The sequence below is a fragment of the Rhineura floridana genome, chromosome 1 (genome assembly GCF_030035675.1).
Source record: "Rhineura floridana isolate rRhiFlo1 chromosome 1, rRhiFlo1.hap2, whole genome shotgun sequence".
Taxonomy (NCBI): Eukaryota; Metazoa; Chordata; class Lepidosauria; order Squamata; family Rhineuridae; genus Rhineura; species Rhineura floridana.
Window position 1 is genome coordinate 208963418 of NC_084480.1, and position 22363 is coordinate 208985780.

A 22363-nucleotide genomic window follows, 5' to 3' on the forward strand; every position below is an offset into this window, starting at 1 on the left:
AACTTCAAATCTATGCCTAACTGCTTTTACCTTCTTTTAAATATTGCATCCATGCAGTTTCTTAGCAGGGAAATGTATTAAAATATTTTGTTGAAACTGGATGATGGAAGACAACCCTTGCAGAAGATTATAATGCAAAACTATGAAATGTTGTTGCACTTGTAAAAGGAGGAGGGGAAGTGTCTGTAGGAGTGAAACGTGAGTATTCCAAAACAAAAGGCTTTACAAATTACCATAACCTTCGAAACAAACATGATTGTCAGGCATGAACCTCTGTGACCTTGTTGTCGCTCAGTATGGTCTGAGTACACTGTGTGAACCTTGAGGGGAAAATTGCCATGGATTGCATCAATCCTGAAGTTGCCACATTATATTTCTCTTATAGGGAGTTGCAAGAAAGGCTCAGGAAAAGAGTCAGTGCGAAATGCAAGAGGCATATCCAGGTAAAGTCATTCTTTTATTGCATTAACTGCATTAACTTTGGTTAATAAACTAGAAGGAATGCAAGCTTTTGAGCCACAGAAGACTGTCCTTATACAGAAGGGAAAAGCAGGCAATACAGTGCATTCATGTAGCGTAAGTTGGAGCTTCTATGCATTGCAAGCCAAGTTCATTAACAGCGTACACTTCAGTTAGATAATATTTCAGGAAATAGGCTCATGGCACATCAAAGAGCTGCCTAAAGTGGCTTAATTATCACTACAACCCTATGACCAGTTACTGCACTGAAGCAGCAGCTTGTAGGACTGAACACAGGGGTCTCAGATGGTGCTCCCCAGGGGCGTCACTACCGGGGTGCGGAGGGTGCAGACTGCACCCGGGTGACACCCTGAGGGGGGTGACACCCAGAGCCGCCCCACCCCGTGCCTTGGCCGGCAAAGGAGCCGAGAAGCACTCTGGGTCGGCGCAGCCAACTCCTCCTCGGAGGCGGGCGGGCGAGACCAACAGCAGGCACCCACCCACTGGCAGTGAAGCCGGGATGGCCTTCCACCACCAGCCTGGAGCACATGGTGAGTGTGTGCGTGCGCGCGCGTGCATGCCGGAAGTCTGCACCCCCCCGCATTCCCGCTAGTGATGCCGCTGGTGCTCCCATTCCTTGTTTGAATTCAACCCGACTCTCTGTCAATGCAGTCATATGAGCTGTTTTATAGAAAGGCAGCCATGTTAGTATTTATGGCCGGGATGGGGAATCTCAGGCCCAAGGGCAAAATGCAGCCCTTCAGGCCTCCTATATGACCCTCAAGACTTTCCCCAGACCACACGCCCTCCTCAGCCGTATCCCTCACTAGCTGTGCTTTGCATTGTCCTGGAATTTGTCCCTGAACTCTGATCATGCTTCTTGCTTGCCTGGGTGGAGGAGAGAGAGGGGCGTGAGAGCATGTGCAGAAACTAGCCTACTGTGCAAAGATAACACTTGCATTCATTGTCCCTTCTACTTTTGCCTCTGACCCCACTCACCACTGGCATGGGGGCCCCTGGAAGGTTGCCCAGAAGGGAATGGCCCTCCAGCTGACAAAAGTTCTTCACCCAACTTAAGGGGACAGTTTCTGGTATGGCATCCTGTATGCCTCTACCAGCATTCAGTAATTAGGGCTGAGTAACCTTCTGTTAGACATGGCTATCCTTAACATAGCTTCTCAGCATTTGACGCTATGGCCTGTGCTCTCAACAGAGGGGTGTTTAAGGATTTTGTTCTAATGCTGATACAAACTGACCTGATCCACACTTCCTGGACTAATATGTGGATTGGACTACAGGTTTCTCAGTTCTCCAACTTTTCGGATGCAATTCTTGGCTCAAAGCAGACACCAAAAGGCATGCAGAAATGGGTATTTTAAAATAAAATGCATATAGGAATGGGTACTTTGGGAGAAAATGTAAGAACCTATGTTCAAAAATCCATATTTAAATACAAATTCCCAAGTAGACATTAATTTGGAAATTGGACAGAAGTGAAACGGACATGGCCTGGACATGGCCTGAGCCATCCATCCCTATTCTAGTGCTTCTGTTTGATGTGTTAAAGTAGAGATCACTAAATAGATGTCTCTAGACCAAATCCTGCCCCCCCCAAGCTGCCAACTGGTTCTCTAGTGGCCAACCTAGAGACAAAGTCGTCATTGTAACAGAACTTGCTGGCAGACCAGTTTAGGGGATGCCATTTTAAGCACTGTCCCTACTACTCTCACTCACTTCTCAAAGTGGCTCTCTAGAAAAACAAGGCTCTGATAAGGTGTTATAGTGCTTGCATGACAGGTCACATGACCCCCCCAACCCCTTCCCAACCCACTTCTGATATTCTCTCCACATCAGCCACCATTCTGAAAATGTTCAGATGAACTCATTTGTCATGAAGGTGCAGAGAAGAACCAAGTGTTCAAAACTGATTTGTGGTACCAAACCCTAATTTGTACTCAGGCAAGCTTGTTCTGGGATAACATCTACTGCCATTTTATTACTCCAGTCTTGGCAGAGTTTTTTAAATATAAAAGATCAAGCCTTAATTAAAATGAAAGTTCACAGTACCCCAGAGACTGGACTCTTTTAAAATTGTCCTCGCTTTAATGCAAGAGGCCATAAATACATATGAACAAGCAGAAACAATATGGGTCACAACTTCATTGGCCTACCTTTATCTAACCTTGAGTCATTTTGTCTACCTTGAAGTACGTTTTTGTTGTTTGCGGTGTTCAGTTACCTTACTTCGTTGGACACAATTCAGTGTTAGATCTGGGCAGAGAAGAACAGTGTGCCTGAACCTGTTACAGTTACCAGGTGTGGTATAGTGGCCAGAGTGTTGGACTACAATGCAGGAGACCTTTTGCTAAGCTATGAAGCTCACTGGGTGACCCTGGCCCAGTAATTACCTCTCAGTCTAATCTACCTCACAGGGCTGTTGTGAGGATAAAATGTGGGAGGGGAACATGTTGGCCACTCTCAACTCCTTGGAGAAAGGGCAGGATACACGTGAAATGAACAACAACATTTCTTGCATGAAATCCCCAAAATGTGGGCATGAGTGTGGGAGAGAGTTTCTTGCTGCTTTTCTGCTACTCTCCTCCATCTCAGTGAGGGTGGCCTGGCACAAGAAGATTTCCCAATGCATGTTGTTGTTGCCCTCCTTTTTAAAAGTTTGGGTGTTTAAAGAGCAGTTTCTGGGTTTTGTGGGTCAGCTTCTGAAAAGGAAACTGCAAAATAATCATAACTCAAGTTTATGCACACAGTATATATATGAAACATTTGGATTATGGATTGATTCGGATTGGGGTAGATACTTCTCCCCTATGTTTCCTGTAATGAACTTCCTGAAATACTGGGGGCAGGGGGCAATGAAGAAAGACGGGAGAAACCCTTTTACACAGCACTTTGAATATTGACATCCAGCTCGCCATAGACGTGTCGGAGAGCATCGCAATTCAAGCTTGCAATCAGCTTTCGGAGGCCAGCCCGCTTTGGAACACATTTTTCTTCCCAAGTCAGGGTTGAATTCCTTGGAACTTCTCTGCAGTGAGAAAGAATAGTGTAAATATGGCAGTAGATGGGCCATCAATCTCAGCTTTAATACAAGAGCAGGCATCTTGGTGGTGGAAAAAGATAAGCTATGTTTTAAAAGAAATCTCCTACCCCAAATTGGGTTTTTAGGCCTAAAGGGGGAGGGAACCTAGACACATTCTAATGGGTGCTCTAGTGAATTCACAACTGTCATTCAGAGGTAAAGTATGAGTGGACATCCCATGGGCAGGATTTCCTATTTGCAGTTAAAGCGGTTGTGTAGGAGAGGGATATGGGGACGGGCCATAGCTCAGCAGCAGAGCATCTGCCTTGCATGCAGAAGGTCCCAAGTTCAACCCCTGGCATCTTCAGGTAGGGCTAGGAGAGACGCTGTGCCTGAAACCCTGGGGAGCTGCTGCCAGTCAGTGTAGGCAATACTGAGCTAGGTGGAACAATGGCCTAATTCAGTAGAAGGCAGCTTCCTATGTTCCTATGATTCAGATCTGAACTGGGGTGCTAGAAGAACGTGCATTTTTAAAACCCGTTCTGCCATACCATTTCCCCAATCCAAACTTCCTGTTCAAAACTGCTGTTTGCCCCACACCTGCACATTTAGCCTTGCAGAGCACAGCAGCTTTGGAAGGGTGATTTAAATCAGGAAAATGGGAAGGATTAATACCAGTCCAAATCAAAGTGCTTTTCACTTAAATCAGCACACACATACATGGGAGACCTTGTTCGTGGATTGCCCTGAACCCAGAAAAGAAGGCACAAGACAAAGATGATAATTGACTGATTGATTGACATATTGCTTAATGCCAAAATAGGCTTCTAAGAAATGGATTAAAGAGCCATCGTTTCATGAACCACAAAGCTCAAGGAGCTACAGCAAAAAGGACTGATTAGGTCAATCTGTGCAGGCAGCGTATTTGAGGCCAACAGAAAGGAATATGTGCCCCTGTCTCCTCCAATGGCAACATCACCCTGGTTCCAAGCACCAGGTCAAGCAGGGAACTGATTGCTCTATAAAAGTATATGCCACCATATCATAAAATACCAGGGTGGTACACAACAATGCATATACAATAAAACGCCATTAAAAACAGTATAAAATGACTGGCCAATCAAGAACGCTTTAAACAACTGCATAAGCCTGTTGGCATAAAAAGGTCTTCAAGAGACACCTGAAACTCAAAAGCGAGGATGCCTGTTGATTCTCTCTCTGCTGAAAGAGTGTTCTACAGCATGAGACTGGTGACACCAGATGCCTGACTTCTAATGGAAGCGAGTCGGGCCTCTGCAACACGGAACAACTAGAAGCAGTCCCCCGGATGATCTCAGTGATCAGGCTGGGATATAAAGGCTCAGGTGGTCCTTAAGGGATCTGGATCCAAGTTGTTCAGGGCTTTGCAGAAGCTGATGCACAGCCATAGTTCCTATTATTTATTTATTTATTACATTTATACCCCGCCTTTCTTTTCTTTTCTTTTCTTTTTTTTTTTTTGCTAAGGCAGTCAATTCATTTATTAAGTTCTGAACAAGAAACAAGCAGCAAAACAATACGGCAGTTATAGGACAGCAGTAGCAAAAGCAGCAAAAAGTGCATTGCCCATTAAAACTTGGGAGAACAGAATTGTCTTAACCTGATGCCTAAAAACTATCGTGGTGTGAATATCCATGGTGATGGTATTCCACAACTAGGGATCCATCACAGAGAAGGCGATCCCAAACCGGGTAGGGCCTTATAGGTCAAAAACAGAATTTTGAATTATATTCCCAAATATCTCCACTCAGTCCAGTTCAATCCCATCCCCTCAGCCTGTCACAAAGGGTGTTTGGATTTCTTTATTGCTTTGGACCAAATCCTTTTTTTTTTCCAATTAATTTTTATTCTAATTTTCAAAACCAAAATAATACAAAAAGAAAACAACACAAATCAATAACTAATACAATACAAAAAAAAATACATATATATAAAAATATTGACTTCCGATTTGTCATAGTTCAGCTATAAATCTATAATATATAACAAACCTATCTCTTAATAGATTATAAAATCACCTTCCTCCAGCGGTTATCTTAGTTGGTTTCAAATCTCATTAACATCATATCATTTTAATATTCCACAAAAAGTCAAAGAGAAGTTTCCAATCCTTGAGATATATATCAATCAATTTTTTTTCTAAATAAACATGCCAATTAATCCAGCTCATCAAATCTACTAAATCCAGTAATTTCAAAACACTATAATTCAACTATAAATCTATAATATGTAACAGACCTATCTCTTAATAGATTATAAAATCACCTTCCTCCAACAGTTATCTTAGTTGGTTTCAAATCTCATTAACATCATATCATTTTAATCTTCCACAAAAAGTCAAAGAGAAGTTTCCAATCCTTGAGATATATGTCAATCATTTTTTTTTCTAAATAAACATGCCAATTAATCCAACTCATCAAGTCTACTAAGTCCAGTGATTTTAAATCGCTCTTCTGTCATTATCCATATTGGGTCCATCTTCCATCTTCCATCTTTACGCACCCAAAAATCTTGCTGTCATAGTCATATAATAAAAGTCTGATAGGAATTTCCTCCATCACAGATATTTTCTTGCCATCAAATCCAAACGTATCACTGAAGTATTGTTGCAAAGCCGCATCTCTGCTCCTCTTTTCCACGTGATACACTAGTACATCTCTTGAAGGTTTTTCCATTGACACAAGACAGGGATTAATTCTGTTAACTTTCTCCATTTCAAGTTCCATCAGATCCTTCCAGTCCAAGAATTTTTTTGAACCAATAATATCTTTATCTCCAATCTCTTCAATTCCTTCAGGGACAGCGCTGAATTCCAAACTGTAATATTTGTCTCCAGGATCCATCACAGCCAGGAAATCCAAATCTTTTTTCATGTCCATAATTAAGCCAATCTCCATAGTTTGAACCTTGCCTTTAATTTCTCTTTCATCTTTTTTTTGTTTTCCAGATCTATCTTTATTCTCCTTTCTCATAGAATCCTGAGTTTCTTTCAGCTCCTGTCTCATTTCGTAAAATTCAATTCTCCACGCTTGTCTATTATTTCTCAGTTCTTGTTTTATTGAGTTAATCCCATTCATTATTTTCTGAAACATGTCTAGAGATAAAGTCCCTTCTTGTACATCCATGGTCTTCTTAATTGTCATTCTTAAAGCCAAAGGAACAAAACTCCTTCAATTTTCAATGTCCCAAACAAAGAGCAGCTTATTTCTTTAACCAGTTACAAAGGAGTTAATTTTTCCAACAAACTTATGTCACACGCTAGACAGCCCTTATCTCTTATCTGCCTGAAAGTGTAAGAACAGCTTTAGTTCACAGCGTCGAAATAGCTAGTAGCAGAGAGAATGAGCAGATTTGTCAAAAAAAAAGTAGATCAGAAAAAATAATCTCAGCCATAGATCAAAAAGATTTCTTATCTCCTCCCATCAGAAATCTCTCGCCCGTTGTAATCTTTAGAATGCCATTTTCCATGTCAGCTTTTTGCAATAAAAAAAAAGATAAGCTATTTATATTTTCTTCCCCCTTAGTTCCGTGAATAAAAAAAGGAAAGTTTTACCTCACCTAGGTTATCTAAATTGCTGTTACTTTGACAAATCTCTTTAGCTGTATAGATAAGAAAATGATGAATGTAGACAGGAGGATGTTTGCCTGTTAATCCGTATAAAAAAAAACGGGTCACTTATCCAGCTGAGCTAGCATAAAAATCCTCGCTCTGTCTGAGCTGCTGGAAGACAGACAATTCTGACAAATTCCAGACTCCAACAATCAAAACAAAGCTATGTAGGAAATCTCACGTTTCTTCTTTAACCGGAAGAAATTATTCCCAGTCAGAAAAGAGCCTTCTGACTGAATTTAAACTGGAAAAGTTTCATCCAAGACAGGAGCCCGTCTCAGAGGCTGCACAGGCGTAGGGATCCTCCTGGGAAGTCCACCCCGCCTTTCTTTTCATGATAGAACCCAAGGCGGCTTACATATGGTTCCCAGGCGGTCTCCAATCCAGGCACTGACCAGACCTGACCCTGCTTAGCTTCAGCAGGGAGCTGGCCTCATGTGCCTTCAGACCATAGCCCCCACACCCTGCCAGACAACAAGGAATCACTCCTCAATCCAGCATTGTCACTGGAGGCTCAGGTGGCCTCAGTGGCTAGGAGTGCCTATTTCCAGCTCCGGCTGGTTCACCAGGTACAGTACTCCACGCTTTGGTAACTTCCAGATTGGGTTATTGCAATGCACTCTATGTGGAGCTGCTCTTGAAGATGACTCAGAAACTTCAGCTGGTCCAAAATGCAGTGATCAGATTCCTGGTTGAGGTTCCTTTTAGAACTCATATACTGTAACCCCTATTCTAAAACAGTTGCATTGGTTGCCAGTTCATTTCCGGGTCCAATTCAAGGTGCTCACGTTAGTGTTTAAAGTCTTAAATAACTTAGGTCCCAAATATCTCAGAGACCATCTCCTTCTCTACAAACCCTCTTGGGTGTTAAGATCAGCAGAGGGGATTTCTTGGTAGTTCTGCCACCCTCAGAAATCCAGGGGATGGTGGCCAGGGAGAAAGCTTTCTCTGTGGCAACCCCTAAGTTGTGGAATTCCCTCCCTACAGAGGTGCACCTGGCATCTTTGCTATACAGTTTTCAGCAAATACTAAAGACACCTCTTTACCTTGGTCCTAGCCAGCTGAGATGTATGTTTTCAGAACCCATCCTATTTTTGTGACTGAAATGTGCTTTAATTCTTTTTAATATTGTGTTTTAGATGGTGTAACCAGCCCTGGGACCTATTGGTAAAGGGCAGGTAAATAACAACAACAACAACAACAACAAGAACCTTGGCCAATCTGGGAAACACCCCAAAGACTCCTGCTCAGCCCCCAAACAGATGACTAGCTAATTTTATACTCCCCAAAGGATGGGTGGCTTGTTGCACCAGGTGAAGAGGACCAGGAGGAGGAACCGCTTTTAAGCCACACTCCTCAGGCCAGATGACATCCCCTGCAATGTATGAATAGAAAGGAACACCCATCTTCCCCTCGAATACAACTGGGGAAAATCCATCCTTGGGTAAGTTCAGAGGAGCATGGTATCTGTTATATCATTTAATTATAAACAATTCTGAAAATGCTTCCTCTCGACTTCCGGGAAGGGTGACTTCGCTTGTGCCTGCTTTTGAGACGGGCTCCCACCTCAAAAGAAGCTTATTCAGATATAAATCAGTCAGAACATTTTTTTTTTGACTGATGAAATTTCTCCCAGGCAGGGAGAAACGTAGAGATCAACCTCAAAAGCCTGTTTTTGTTGGGAGGACTGGATTTCATTAATTTATGAGAAAAGGTCCAGCCAGCAATGCCGGACGGACTTCCGAACAAGCTCTATCTGATTAATGCGATACGTTTATCTTTTCTTCAAAGAGAAAACGGACTAACAGGCAAGCACCCTTCTTTCTATTATTTTTTTTACTTGGTTTAAATTGTTGCAGCAAAAAGAGATTTGTCAAATGAATCAGCTTTAAAGAACTTCTGGGTGAGCCATAACTCTTCTCTGTTATTCACGAAATTAACAGCTTATCTCTGTTTCTATTGCAAAAAGCTGTCCTGGAAGTGCATTCTAAAGATATAAACAGAAGAGGGATTTCTATTCCGAGGAACATTATATTGTCTGGGACTATTCTCTTTTTGGTCTATTTTATTTTGACGAATCTGCTTCTTCACGACGCCACTAACTGTTTTGATGCTGGGAACTAAATTTGTTTTGTATTCTTGAACATAGAGAGATAAGGCAGGCTGCTCTGTTTATACTGTGATGTCATCAAGCCTGGAATATTAACCCAATTGTTGCTGAAATAAGAAGTGGTTCTTCTTTATTTTTGTTTTGTTTTGTTTTCGTGGTTTTAAAAATGGCAATCAAGAAAGTGGCTGAGAATCTGGAAGTAATTATGTTTCAGAAAATAATGGATGAGATTGAGATAACGAAACAAACCCTGTGACAGGGCAGTAAGGAGCTGAAAATTGAACTGAGCAAAATGACGCAGCAGCTTAAAGAAATAGGGGATCCTGTGAGAGAGGAGAATGAGATCAGAGATGAGAAAAGAAGAAATAAAGGGAAGATACAAGCCCTGAAGATTGGAACAAATGTGGAATTGGAAAAAGATCTGGAGTTTATGGATATTAGAAATAAAATCTACTGTTTGGAATTTAACGTTATCTCTGAAGAAATTAATGAAGATATTAGAGATAACGTTATCAATGGCTTGGATAATCTTCTGGACTGGAATGACGTGATGGAGCTTGATATAGAGAAAATCTATGGAATTAACTGCAGCCATGTGACAATGGAAAAACTCTCAAGAGATGAGCCAGTGCATTTTGTAAAAAAGAACAGAGATATGACTTTACAACAATATTTCAGCAACTTATTCAGAATTGATGGCAAGAAAATATTTGGGATAGAGGAAATTCCCATCAGACTCTTATTATATGACTATGGCTATGACAGCAAGATTATTATGGAATACTGATACTGGAAGATTGGACACTGAAATTACTGGACTTAACAGGACTATTGAAGATGGAAGATGGAATTAATAGGGATAATGGAATAATGGCTATTGAAATTATTGGACCTAACAGATTTTGATGAGATGGATTAATCGATATGTTTATTTGGACTATGGTTATGACAATAAGATTATTATTATTATTAACGAGATGGACTAATCGACATGTTTATTTGGAGAAAAATTGATAGATATATTTCTTAAAGAATTGAAACCTCTCTTTGACTTTTTGTGGAAAGAATAAAGTAATGTTTATGAGATTTGATGATTAATTAAGATAACTACTGGAGGAAAGTGATTTTATAATATAATTTAAGAGACAGGATTGTTATATATTGTAGACCTATAACTGATTTGATCTGCGACAAATGGGAAGTCAACATTTTATTTTTTTGTTTAATCATTTTTGTTTTGTTTTGTTTTTTGTCTTTGAATGTTTTATGATTTTGTTTTGTATGTTTTATGAAAATTTGAATAAAAATTATTGTAAAAAAAAAATGAAAATGCTTCCTCTCTAACATTGACTCTACACTTCAAAAAAAACAAAAACCACCCTCCAAAAAACGTAGCAAGATGGCAAGATATAACCTTGTCAGGATGGCATAAAAGTGTCCCTCTGGAACACCATTTTACAATGAGAACAAGAAGACTGGAGGATGTACTTCCAATGGGACCTTGTCCAGAGATAATTTTTAAAAACACAGGATATATCCCGGAGGATTATTTTAATTTTTTTGCTATTGGAATAAAGCTTAACTAATTCCATTTGCCTGGAGTAACCTTAATGGTAGATGATTCATGTAATGTGCTAAGCAATCAACAAAGAGCGGTCATTTATCATCTTCAATATATGGAAGCAAATGGGATTAATATTTAAATAATCTTCTATGGCTTGCTTTTTCTAAGCGTAATTTGCTGTTTCTGTTCACATCAAATGAGAACTTAATTGGCACTATGTGCATTATGCAGGCCCAAGAATCCCAGCTTTTAGGGTGGTACTTATTTTTCTAAAAGGCAGCTTCTAGTCCTCATGGTTTCAAAGAAGAGCATGGAATTGTCCAAACCCAAAAGTCCATATACTCTATTTTTAAAATAATGATGCATATAAAGAGCTTCTTCATGTCTAGGGGCTTATCCAAACGGAGCGGGATAATCCACGGTTTCCATATTCAGTTTGTCATCTGATAGTCCTCACTTTGCCTTTTAGTTCGCTCTTTCCCAATTAAAAAATATGCTTTTTTGCACCCGCACCCGCAGCGGTAAGACCCCTACATTCTTTTTGCTTTTTCCAAGCTCCTCCTCTAAAACCTCCCCCTATCAACCAGTTGGTCAGCAAAAAAATGACGTATGCTCCTCTCCCCCTTTGCAACGAAGCACAATATGGCTGTAAAGGAGTTCTCGCTGCGGAAGGAAAGGGAGAAGGAGGAGGGTGATCGGTTTCAGCCTGCCTCCGGAAAGCTTTGTCAATTTCATTCTACTCGCTGGGGTTTTTGCTTCAAATCATTTCGCTGCGGGAAGGAAAGGGAGAAGGAGGGGGAGGTGACACGTTTCTTGCTTTTTTGGAGAAATAAGTGCAATTGCCAGCGTGTGTATCTCCTTAAATATCCATAAAGGCAGAAAACCATACATTCATTTAAGCATAATATCGCAAATACTGCTGGTCGGTTTCATGCCTGCCTCTGGAAAGCTTTGTCAATTTCATTCACACACCCCTCCTTCTCCCTTTCCTTCCTGCAGTGAAATGATTTGAAACAAAAACCCCAGCAAGTGGAATGAAATTGACAAAGCTTTCCTGAGGCAGGTGTGAAACCGACCAGCAGCCCCTTTCTCTCTTGCTGTGCACTGCAGATCTCACCCAGAGCGGCCGCCCAGTTTGCAGGCTGGCAAAAAATAAAATGCATCTGCGCAGTAGATGCAGACACACCCCCCCAACACCCCACCATTGCGATGATTGGTTCAATTTTCCCAGGCTTATGCGCAAAAGTGCAGATATGTGATTGGCTGGAACGAGGAGAAGGGGCAAACTCTTTTTAAACAGCAAATCGCATTTTTGCCGGTATTACAAGGAGCGGATTTAACCCGCAAAAATGCGTAACAGTGCGAGACATCATTTGGACGACCGAAAAATAATGAACACACATAGCAGGCGTGTCACACATTTTACAGTTATCTGGATGAGCCCTAGGTTTCTCCATCCAGTTTAAAAGGAGAAATTACACCTGTGTACTCTTCCCTGTGCAAATGCAGATCAGGTCCATACATTGAAAAACAAGCTGACGAAATGGGAGCTGAATCAAATAAGCAATTGCTGGATTGGAGGGAAAGATGTCAAAGAGATTACCATGCTATCTAGGGGGGTGGGATGGGGATGGGTTAACCAGATTTTCTGTACCATCCAACCACGTGGAAAACTACCACAGTTTGGGGCATATTCTGTGTGGTAGAATGATAATCTGTCACCTCCCAAATTCTGGTGAGTATAAAAACAAAACTCATTCATCAAAGAATCACTAAGAAAGAAAATCACCATAGTAATAAATAATAATCTTAGCATTTATATAATACCTTTTGACTGTTCAGAGCACTTCCCCTACATTGTAAGCAACAACCCTGTAAGGCAGTATTATTATCTCCATACTACAGATGGTAGGGGAGAGACCAAGATATACTAGCTTAACTAGTGAGCTCATGATTTACACTGCAATCCTAACCCCACTTATCTAGGGGTAAATCCCACTGAATTCAGTAGGACTTACTTCTGAGTAGACATGATTTCGCTTCAACTTTTAGGTGACATTTTAAACAATGGACTTCATGGATCATAGTTCATACTTTTAGACTGCAGTCATAACCATGTGTATTAAGAAGCAAGTCTTATTGAATTCAGTAGGTCTCACTCCTAGGTGAATGGAGTTAGGACTGCAGCCTTAGATGATCTCAAGGGGATATCACAAGAATGTACAGTAGGGCCCCACTCATACGGCGGGGTATGTTCCGGACCCCCGCTGTAAAGCAAAAACCGCTGTAAAGTGGAACCAATTGAATAGAATGGCGCACAATGCCAGAAAACCTCCGTGAAAGCGGAACAAGCGCCGTACGAGTGGGGCTTTAGTCTAATTGTGTCTAATTGAGACCGCTGTATTAGCAAATCGCTGTAAAGTGAAGCGCCGTAAAGCGAGGCCCTCTGGTATGGTTTATAATGCACTGCCATTCATTGAATCAACATAAGTTTTCATTTTGTTGTGAAAATACTTTGGAAGCCAGTGCTATCCCACAGATATGATGCCTTTTCTTACCTGAAGAGCTTTGTGGTTGGTTTCAGCAGGCCAGGCCCATCAAGTCGGACCCAGACCTCAGTGAGTTTCTGTTTCAGTGGGTTGGTGAATTGCACTATCACTGCCATTTCCTTGCCAATTATCTTCTCTCCAGGAACCTGTGGAAAGAATTCAGATCAAAATCAGATAACAAAACACTATATTAGAAATACTCTACTGTTAAATATGGACTAGGCACACGTTACAAGTGGCTTCAGTTGCAGTGACAATGCAAACTGAATTGATAGTTTTTAGTATTGGCCAACTAGGGTCTTCAGGCTGGGAAAAATCTCCCAGAGAGATGCAATCGATCTCTAAAGAGAGACATGAGCCCCTTCTCAACATCTGAGCCTCAAGTATATATAAATATTCAGAAGAATTTAAATATGTAAATAAGTAAAACAATACATATCCACGTATTGTAATGGTGGCTCAAGTTGCATTTGGCTGTCAGTGGTAAGGCAAACTGCTCACCTGTCATGTAGAAAGAAATTTCTGTTAGCATATTGTATCACTTGAAGGACCATCATTTATTGCCTTCTATTGATCAGGGATGATTGGTAGATATTTCCTCAGTGGGAGAGAATAGCTAGGAATGTTTCCTTTATGGGCACTCTATCTGCATGATGGGGCCTGAACTCCGTATTCTGCCTGTGGGTGTGCTGTACACAACACAAATGTAAGCAGCCTGACCCTGGATTTGAGCACATGCAGAGAGAGTCAGGCAGGGAGCTGGTAGTTTCAACTACACAAGAAGAATGCCTGTGGATTTTGGGAGACAGGCTATAAAGGTCCACAGCTGGTATGGGATCCATTGGCCAGTGCCAGTTCAAAGCATTCTCTTGACCTAACAGCCCGGTATTGATTCAGGTTTGTTCTTTGTCCACTAGCTGGTGCTTTTACCGATCCGTTTTTTCTCCCTTGCAAAAAATATTGATATTAATATCGATATTTTGAAAGGAAACAGATAAAATTATCATTCTTCAAATCAATATTTTGCTGTTCTTAATATCTTAATACCATTTTTGAAAATAGCCACAGAAAATTGCTACATAAAAATCTGATCTGCAACAATAGTGAATAAGCAAATTAATGGAATATTTTAGTACCAAATCTGAATTGGGCAGAATTCCAGCACATCCCCAGTCCACAGTGTTGCTTTCCTGAAAATTTGATGCAGGACTAGCAGGAATGCTGCCTGCTTTTAGGAGGTCTGTTTGCCTACAATATGCCCTGTTTGTAAATAAATAGATATTACAAAGATGTCATAGATCTTGGTGCTGTCTCTCTCATTTCAAGAAAACAGACCCTGTAAAGAGGTCAACATGGAACACCCTATGATTCAGGCTGAGCATCTCAAGACAGCTTTTGCTATGGTACTCATGTTCTGCTTGTAGGCTTCTCATATGCATCTAGTTGGCCACTATAAAAAAACAGAATGCTGGGCAAGATGTGCCTTTGGTCAGGATGGTCAATGCACACTTTTAGCATTAAGGATAGTGGTTGTTTTTAAAGCATTCTTTTGTGCCATCACAAGAAAGTGAACAACTTGGTCCTGATCCTGCTCTACTGAATTAGTTGCACACAACAGTGAGTAGCCCTGATTGGGGACCTCCATCACCACCAAAGGTACATCCATTCATTTCCAGCAAGGACTGTGATGCCTCTGCATCTAAATCAGCTGAGTGCATGAAAAACTACTTCCACATATAGATATCCCTTGCTGGATCAGGATGAGAGCTTATGACATTTTGCTTATACAACCAGCCTACGAATTCACTCTAGGATAAAAAGCTACTTCCTGCACTCATTTTGAGCTCAGTAAAGTAAAAGGAAAGGTTTAATCCAATCCAGTATTTCATTTTGGCCTTCATGAAAATGGCTATTGTAGAGAAGATGGTTGATTCCTATTGGACATCTGGGGGTGCTGAATGATACCCTTAGCCCTCACCCTGGATAAAACCACCTGAGATTTGATGAATCCTTTGTCTGATAAGAACAGAAGCAATTAGCACTCTAAAAAGAAAAGAAAAGAAAAGAAAAGAAAAGAAAGAAAAATGCTGCCATGTTCCATGATGGCAACATCTGTGGTATGTCACATTTATCTTAACACATGAGAATCAACCATTTCAGACTATACTTGTTATGCCTTTTTGAATTATATTAAACCTTCATTTCTTTCTCCCAGGACTTTTTTTTTTTAACGATGGATCATGTTCTCTCAGTTGAATCAGAAGGCAAGCTGCTCCATGGAAGGAGCCAATCTGAGTATGTATTCAGATTTTCTTACCTTTCCTTCCCACATGCTCAGAGATACATGATACTCTTTTGACAGAAACCAGGGATGTCAGATTTCATGTCTTCCCTAAAAACCATTGGTTCCTAGCCCTCATGGTTGAAGAAGACTTCCGGGAAGCAAAGGAGATACAAGAATGATGGGTAACTAAGCTTGTTTGGAGACCAGTCAGGGTAAGTCCAATGTTGTGGGGCCATTTTGCTTTCCACTCAGTGCTGGAATTATGACCAAAAACTAGGAATGCCATAATGAAATCCGTAAGCCCCCCTCTCTCACTCCCCCCAATTTTCAGAATAGACTAGAGTGTCGGTACAAGAATTAGGGGCATAAGTCCCCTCTTTCACTTATATAATTTGAGCACTGATGGGCAGAGAGGGGTAGGCAGGTAACCAAACAGATCTTGCCAGCAGATCTAGATCCTCGGCTAAGTAAACAAACCAATGCAGATCCAAAGACCAGGCAACCCTTTCTCAGCCACAGAGAGACATAAGAAGAGTCCTGCTGGATCAGATCAAATGCTCGCCTAGTTCAGCATTTTGTTCCCACAGTGGCCAACCAAATATCGATGGGAAGCCAACAAGCAGGACATGAGGGCAATAGCCCTCTCCCACTCTTTTCATTCATTTATTTATTAAATTTATACCTTGCCCTTCCTCCTATGTTCTGCATAGTGCTGTGCCAATTTTTAAAAAGTCTTTCTAAAAACCTCCAATTAATGAGAAAAACTGCATTTGAAAATTATCAAAGGGGAGAGAAAATGTTGGTGAATTTCTCCTGAGCATGGAGTGTGTGTGTGTTGCTGCTGCTCTTACCTAACTTCCAAGGTGGCTAAGGGGTTTTTAAAATGTTGTTTCATTCTACAAATAATCTCTCCAGTGATCTGGATTCTGCAGCCTTCCTCGATGTCTGCACTTTCTGAAAACCCTTTGATGTCTCACCTGAGCTTTCTTGTAAGTGCAGGAATCTGGAGAGGCTGCCTACCAAGCTCCTGACACCCCACAAGCTAGGGATGAGGAACCCATTGCCCTCCATATGTTGCTGGACTACATCTCCCATTATTCCTGACTGCTGGCCTTGCTAGCTGGGGTTGATGGGAGTCCAACAACATCTGGAGAGCCACAGGTTAATCACACCTGCCCGAGTAATTTAATACCCTGAGGTATTGTCCTAGTGTGTGGTACAGTGGTCCCAAGGTATGAAACCAACACCTTGCTGAAGCTAAGCTGGTCTGGATCTGTTCAGCGCCTGGACGGGTGACTGCCTGAAAACCACAAGTACACCATCTTGGGCTCCAGAATGGAAGAAAGGCAAGATACAAATATAATCAAATAAATAAAATATTCCCTCCTCATCAGATTCTGGAGACCCTGGGGCTTCCTTATCCATCTCGCTTAATCCTCGGATATGCCAGTCCCCAATGGACCATCTTTCACCCCATGAAACTCTATTTCATCCTTTATATTCTGTGCCTCCCACTGAGCCCCAACCTGTGGTTCTTTTGGTGGTGGCTACAAAGCTCAAAGAATCAGTGTGGTGAAGTGGTTAAAGTGTTGGACCAGACATACTCCATCCTGCACATTCGGTGACCTTCGGCGGGTTATTCACTCTCTCAGCCTAATTTATCTCACAAAGGTAACCGTGAAGGTAAAACAGATGGCAGGGGAAGAAATACTGTTTTTCAGAAAGACTTGCGGTTTGATGGGAGAAAACAGAGCAATTTAAAGACAGCTCTCGGTGTATCGCTGTATGAGTGAGGTATCTCAGTGTTATAATGTCAGGGAAGAGCTGTGGGGAAAGGCTGTAGCTCAGTGATAGGGTATCTGCTTTGCATACAGAGGATCCCAGGCCCAATCCCTGGCATCCCCAGGTAGGGCTGGGAGAACCCTGTCTGAAACCCTGGAGAGCCACTGCCAGTCAGTGTAGGCAATACTGAGCTAGATGGACCAATGGTCGACTCAGTACAAAGCGGCTTCCTATCCAAGCCAGGATACTTGGATTCAGGTGAACCTGAATAGTCCTGATTAACCAAGAGTCAAAGCTCCTTTACATTGTGATGCTGCTCTTTCATATATGCACTTTTATTAATAAACTACTTCATTTTTACTTGGTGTGTGTTCCTTCGAAACAGTGTGGCTCTAAGTCCTGTACCGTGACCACAAAGCTACTAGCTACAGACTTGGGTTGAGTCTGAGGCTCCAGAGCAGTGAGCATAAGGTTTGCCTCTTGCTCTTTGGAATCTCGGCCTGTCTAGGGCACCTTGGGTTTCCCCTTGACTTAAGGTGTGAATTCACTGAGCTACTACCTACGTTAGGCCAACTCTCTAACACTAGGGAGTCACACCATACTTTTTCTCCCCAAGAAGTTTCAGAGGAATAAACTTTGAACTGGAGTAGACAAGCATAAATTAAGATGGCTTTAAAATGGAATTAGACAAACTCATGGAGGATATGGCCATTGCATGCCAGTCACGGGGGGGGGGGGGACAGTGAGAAAGAGCTATTCTGCTCATGCCCTGCTTGTGGGCTTCTCATAGGCATATGTTTGGCCATTGTGGTAAACAGGACAATGGACTAGACAGGCCTTTGGCCCAATCCAACAGGACTTTTTCTATGTTTATCGCCCTTGAAAGACCTACCTCTCCCATAGTACACCACTTCCTGCTACTCCAATGGGATGACAGACAGGAGGGAAAGGGAGGAGCAGAGGCGGGGAGAAAACCCCTCTTCTGGGGCAGCTGCTGCTCTGTGCCCCAGTCAAGGTGACTGGAGAGAGGAGGAGTGTTCAGGGGTACTTTGATGGTGGGAATGGCTTGAGGGAGCAGCAGGAGAAGAAATTTGGGGGTCAGACGAATCACCTCTCATTTAGAGGCAGGTGTCTTGAACTCGCAAGTTGGTATCCAAGCCAGGCTCAGGCAAACATTGCAAAATCTGCACCCCATGTCCCCAATGCAGCTACATGTACATACCTGTATTATTATAGCCCAAATTGTTGTTATGTGCCTTCAAGTTGATCACGACTTCTGGTGACCCATGAATCAGCTACCTCCAAGAGCATCTGTTGTGAACCATCCTGTTCAGATCTTGTAAGTTCAGGTCTGTGGCTTCCTTTATGGAATCAATCCATCTCTTGTTTGGTCTTCCTCTTTTTCTACTCCCTTCTGTTTTTCCCAGCATTATTGTCTTTTCTAGTGAATCATGTCTTCTCATTATGTGTCCAAAGTATGATAACCTCAGTTTCATCATTTTAGCTTCTAGTGATAGTTCTGGTTTAATTTGTTCTAACACCCAATTATTTGTCTTTTTTGCAGTCCGTGGTATGTGCAAAGCTCTCCTCCAACACCACATTTCAAATGAGTTGGTTTTTCTCTTATCAGCTTTTTTCACAGTCCAACTTTCACATCCATACATAGAGATTGGAAATACCATGGTCTGAATGATCCTGACTTTAGTGTTCAGTGATACATCTTTACATTTGAGGACCTTTTCTAGTTCTCTCACAGCTGCCCTCCCCAGTCCTAGCCTTCTTCTGATTTCTTGACTATTGTCTCCATTTTGGTTAATGATTGTGCCAAGATATTGATAATCCTTGACAAGTTCAATGTCCTCATTGTCAACTGTAAAGTTGCATAAATCTTGTGTTGTCATTACTTTAGTTTTTTGACGTTGAGCTGTAGTCCTGCTTTTGTGCTTTCCTCTTTAACTTTCATCAGCATTCGTTTCAAATCATTACTGATTTATGCTAGTAGTATGATATTGTCTGCATATCTTAAATTATTGATATTTCTCCCTCCAATTTTCACACCTCCTTCTTCTTGGTCCAATCCTGCTTTCCATATGATATGTTCTGCGTATAGATTAAACAAATAGGGTGATAAAATACACCCCCTGTCTCACATCCTTTCCGACTGGGAACCAATAGTTTTCTCCATATTCTGTCCTTACAGTAGCCTCTTGTCCAGAGTATAGGTTGCGCATCTGGACAATCAGACGCTGTGGCACCCCCATTTCTTTTAAAGCATTCCATAGTTTTTCATGATCTACGTAATCAAAGGCTTTGCTGTAATCTATAAAGCACAGGGTGATTTTCTTCTGAAATTCCTTGGTCCGTTCCATTATCCAACATATGTTTGCGATATGATCTCTGGTACCTCTTCCCTTTCTGAATCAAGCTTGGACGTCTGGCATTTCTTGCCCCATATATGGCAAGAGCCTTTGTTGTAGAATCTTGAGCATTACTTTACTTGCATGGGATATTAAGGCAATAGTTCGATAATTACTGCATTCCCTGGGATCCCCTTCCTTTGGAATTGGGATGTATATGGAACGCTTCCAGTCTGTGGACCATTGTTTTCTTTTCCATATTTCTTGACAAATTTTTGTCAAAATTTGGACTGATTCAGTCTCAGTAGCTTGTAGCAACTCTATTGGTATCCCATCTGTTCCTGGTGATTTGTTTCTACCAAGTATTTTAAGAGCAGCTTTCACCTCACATTCTAAAATTCCTGGTTCTTCACCATACAGTTCCTCCGTGAATGAATCTGTCATCCTTGCATCTCTTTTACAGAGTTTTATAGAGTCCAAACTCAGAGCAAACCACCTCTGAATACCTCTTACCACGAAAACCCTATGAAAAGAGCATCCAAAATGCAACACAAGATAGTGCTGGAATTGTTCGGGTCTATGACCGTAATAAACAAATTGATTGATTGATAGTGCTGGAAGATGAGACCCCCGGGTCAGAAGGCATTCATTGAGCTACTGGGGAAAAACAAAGGACAAGTACAAGTAGCACTGTGACTAATGAGGCAGCTGGGTCAAAGCCAAAAGGAAGCCCAGAGGCTGATGTGCAGAGAAGAGTCTGGAGTTGTACGACACACACAATAGGAACATGGAATGTGAAAAGCATGAACCAGGGAAAGTTAGAAATTGTCAAGAAAGAAATGGAACATATCAACATTACAATACTTGGCATGAGTGAATTAAAATGGACGGGAATGGGACATTTTCAATCAGGCAAGTACAAAATATTTTATGCAGGAAATGAGAAATTAAGAAGAAACAGGTTTGCTTTAATAGTGAGAAGTGACGTAGCAAAAACAATTAAAAGCTATAATGCAGGGTCTAAGCGAGTTATATCAATGAGATTTAATGGGAAACCTATTAACATAACCACCATCCAAGTCTACGCTCCAACGGCAAACGCAGAAAAAGAGGAACTGGAGAGATTTTATGCAGAAGAACAGGAATAAATTGATCGCACACCAAAACAAGATGTGCTGATAATCATGGGGGACTGGAATGCAAAAGTAGGAAACAGAGAAGAACTAGGAATTGTGGGAACATGGGGTTTAGGAGACAGAAATGAAGCAGGAGAAATACTTATCAAATTCTGTGAAGCCAATGATTTGCTTCTTGCAAACACATTTTTTGAGCAACCAAAAAGATGACGCTACTCATGGACATCACCAGATGGTCAATATAGGAATCAAATTGATTATATAATTGGTAGCAGAAGATGGAGAAGTTCCATACTTTCTGCGAAAACAAGACCAGGAGCAGACTGCGGTACAGATCATAAACTGGTCATCCGCCGGGACCTTGACTCCATTATTGTAGCAGTTGATCCTAATGAGGTGTCCAGAGCACAGTCTTGTCCTGTTTTATTGGATGAGTTTCAGTTGGTACAGCTTGAGGATGTGGACAAGGTGCTTGGACAGGTGCGGGCGACCACTTCTGCTCTGGATCCTTGCCCCTCATGGCTAATAAAAGCTAGCAGGAATGGAACAGCCGGCTGGGCCAAGGAGGTGATTTATGCCTCTTTACGAGAGGGAGTGGTCCCACCCTGCCTGAAACAGGCGGTGGTGAGACCGCTCCTAAAAAAATCCTCCTTGGACCCTGATAATTTGGACAACTATAGGCCAGTAGCAAATGTCCCATTCCTGGGCAAGGTTCTAGAGCGTGTGGTCGCTCGCCAACTCCAGGCTCTCTTGGATGAAACTGATTATCTAGACCCATTTCAATCGGGCTTTCGGCCGGGGTTTGGTACAGAAACGGCCTTGGTCGCCCTGTATGATGACCTCTGTCGGGAGAAAGACAGAGGGAGTGTAACTCTGTTGGTTCTCCTTGATCTCTCAGCGGCGTTTGATACCATCGACCATGGTATCCTTCTGGAGCGACTTACGGATTTAGGAGTGGGAGGCACTGCTTGGCGGTGACTCTGCTCCTATCTCGGGAATCGTCTCCAGAAGGTGATGCTGGGGGAACATTACTCGAGTCCCTGAGTACTCCAACACGGGGTCCCGCAGGGTTCAGTTCTGTCCCCCATGCTTTTTAATATCTATATGAAGCCGCTGGGTGAGGTCATCAGGAGTTTTGGAGTGCGTTTCCAGCAATATGCTGATGATACGCAGCTCTACTACTCCTTTTCATCTTCGTCAGGTGAGGCTGTTGATGTACTAGACCGCTGCCTGGCCGCGATAATGGGCTGGATGAGAGCTAATAAACTGAAACTCAATCCTAACAAGACTGAGATGCTGTTGGTGGGAGGACCCTCTGCCCAGATGGTTGACGTTCGACCTGTCCTAGATGGGGTTACACTCCCCCTAAAGGAACAGGTACGTAGTTTGGGGGTCTTATTAGATCCGCTCCTGTCACTTGAGGCTCAGGTAGCCTC

The 22363-nt window shown here is 42.0% G+C and overlaps 1 protein-coding gene across 1 annotated transcript in view; it reads right to left on the reverse strand.

Moving 5' to 3' along the window:
- Positions 1–438: 438 nt before the first annotated feature.
- The window catches only part of F13A1 (coagulation factor XIII A chain), a 123891-nt gene continuing 101966 nt past the window's right edge, over positions 439–22363 (reverse strand). Inside the window, exons 14-15 of the mRNA XM_061591308.1 lie at positions 13378–13514; positions 439–3502 (exon numbers count right to left, since the gene is read on the reverse strand). Of these exons, the coding sequence (XP_061447292.1) occupies positions 3355–3502; positions 13378–13514 (285 nt within the window). The 3' untranslated portion in view covers positions 439–3354. The remainder of the gene's footprint in view (positions 3503–13377; positions 13515–22363) is intronic.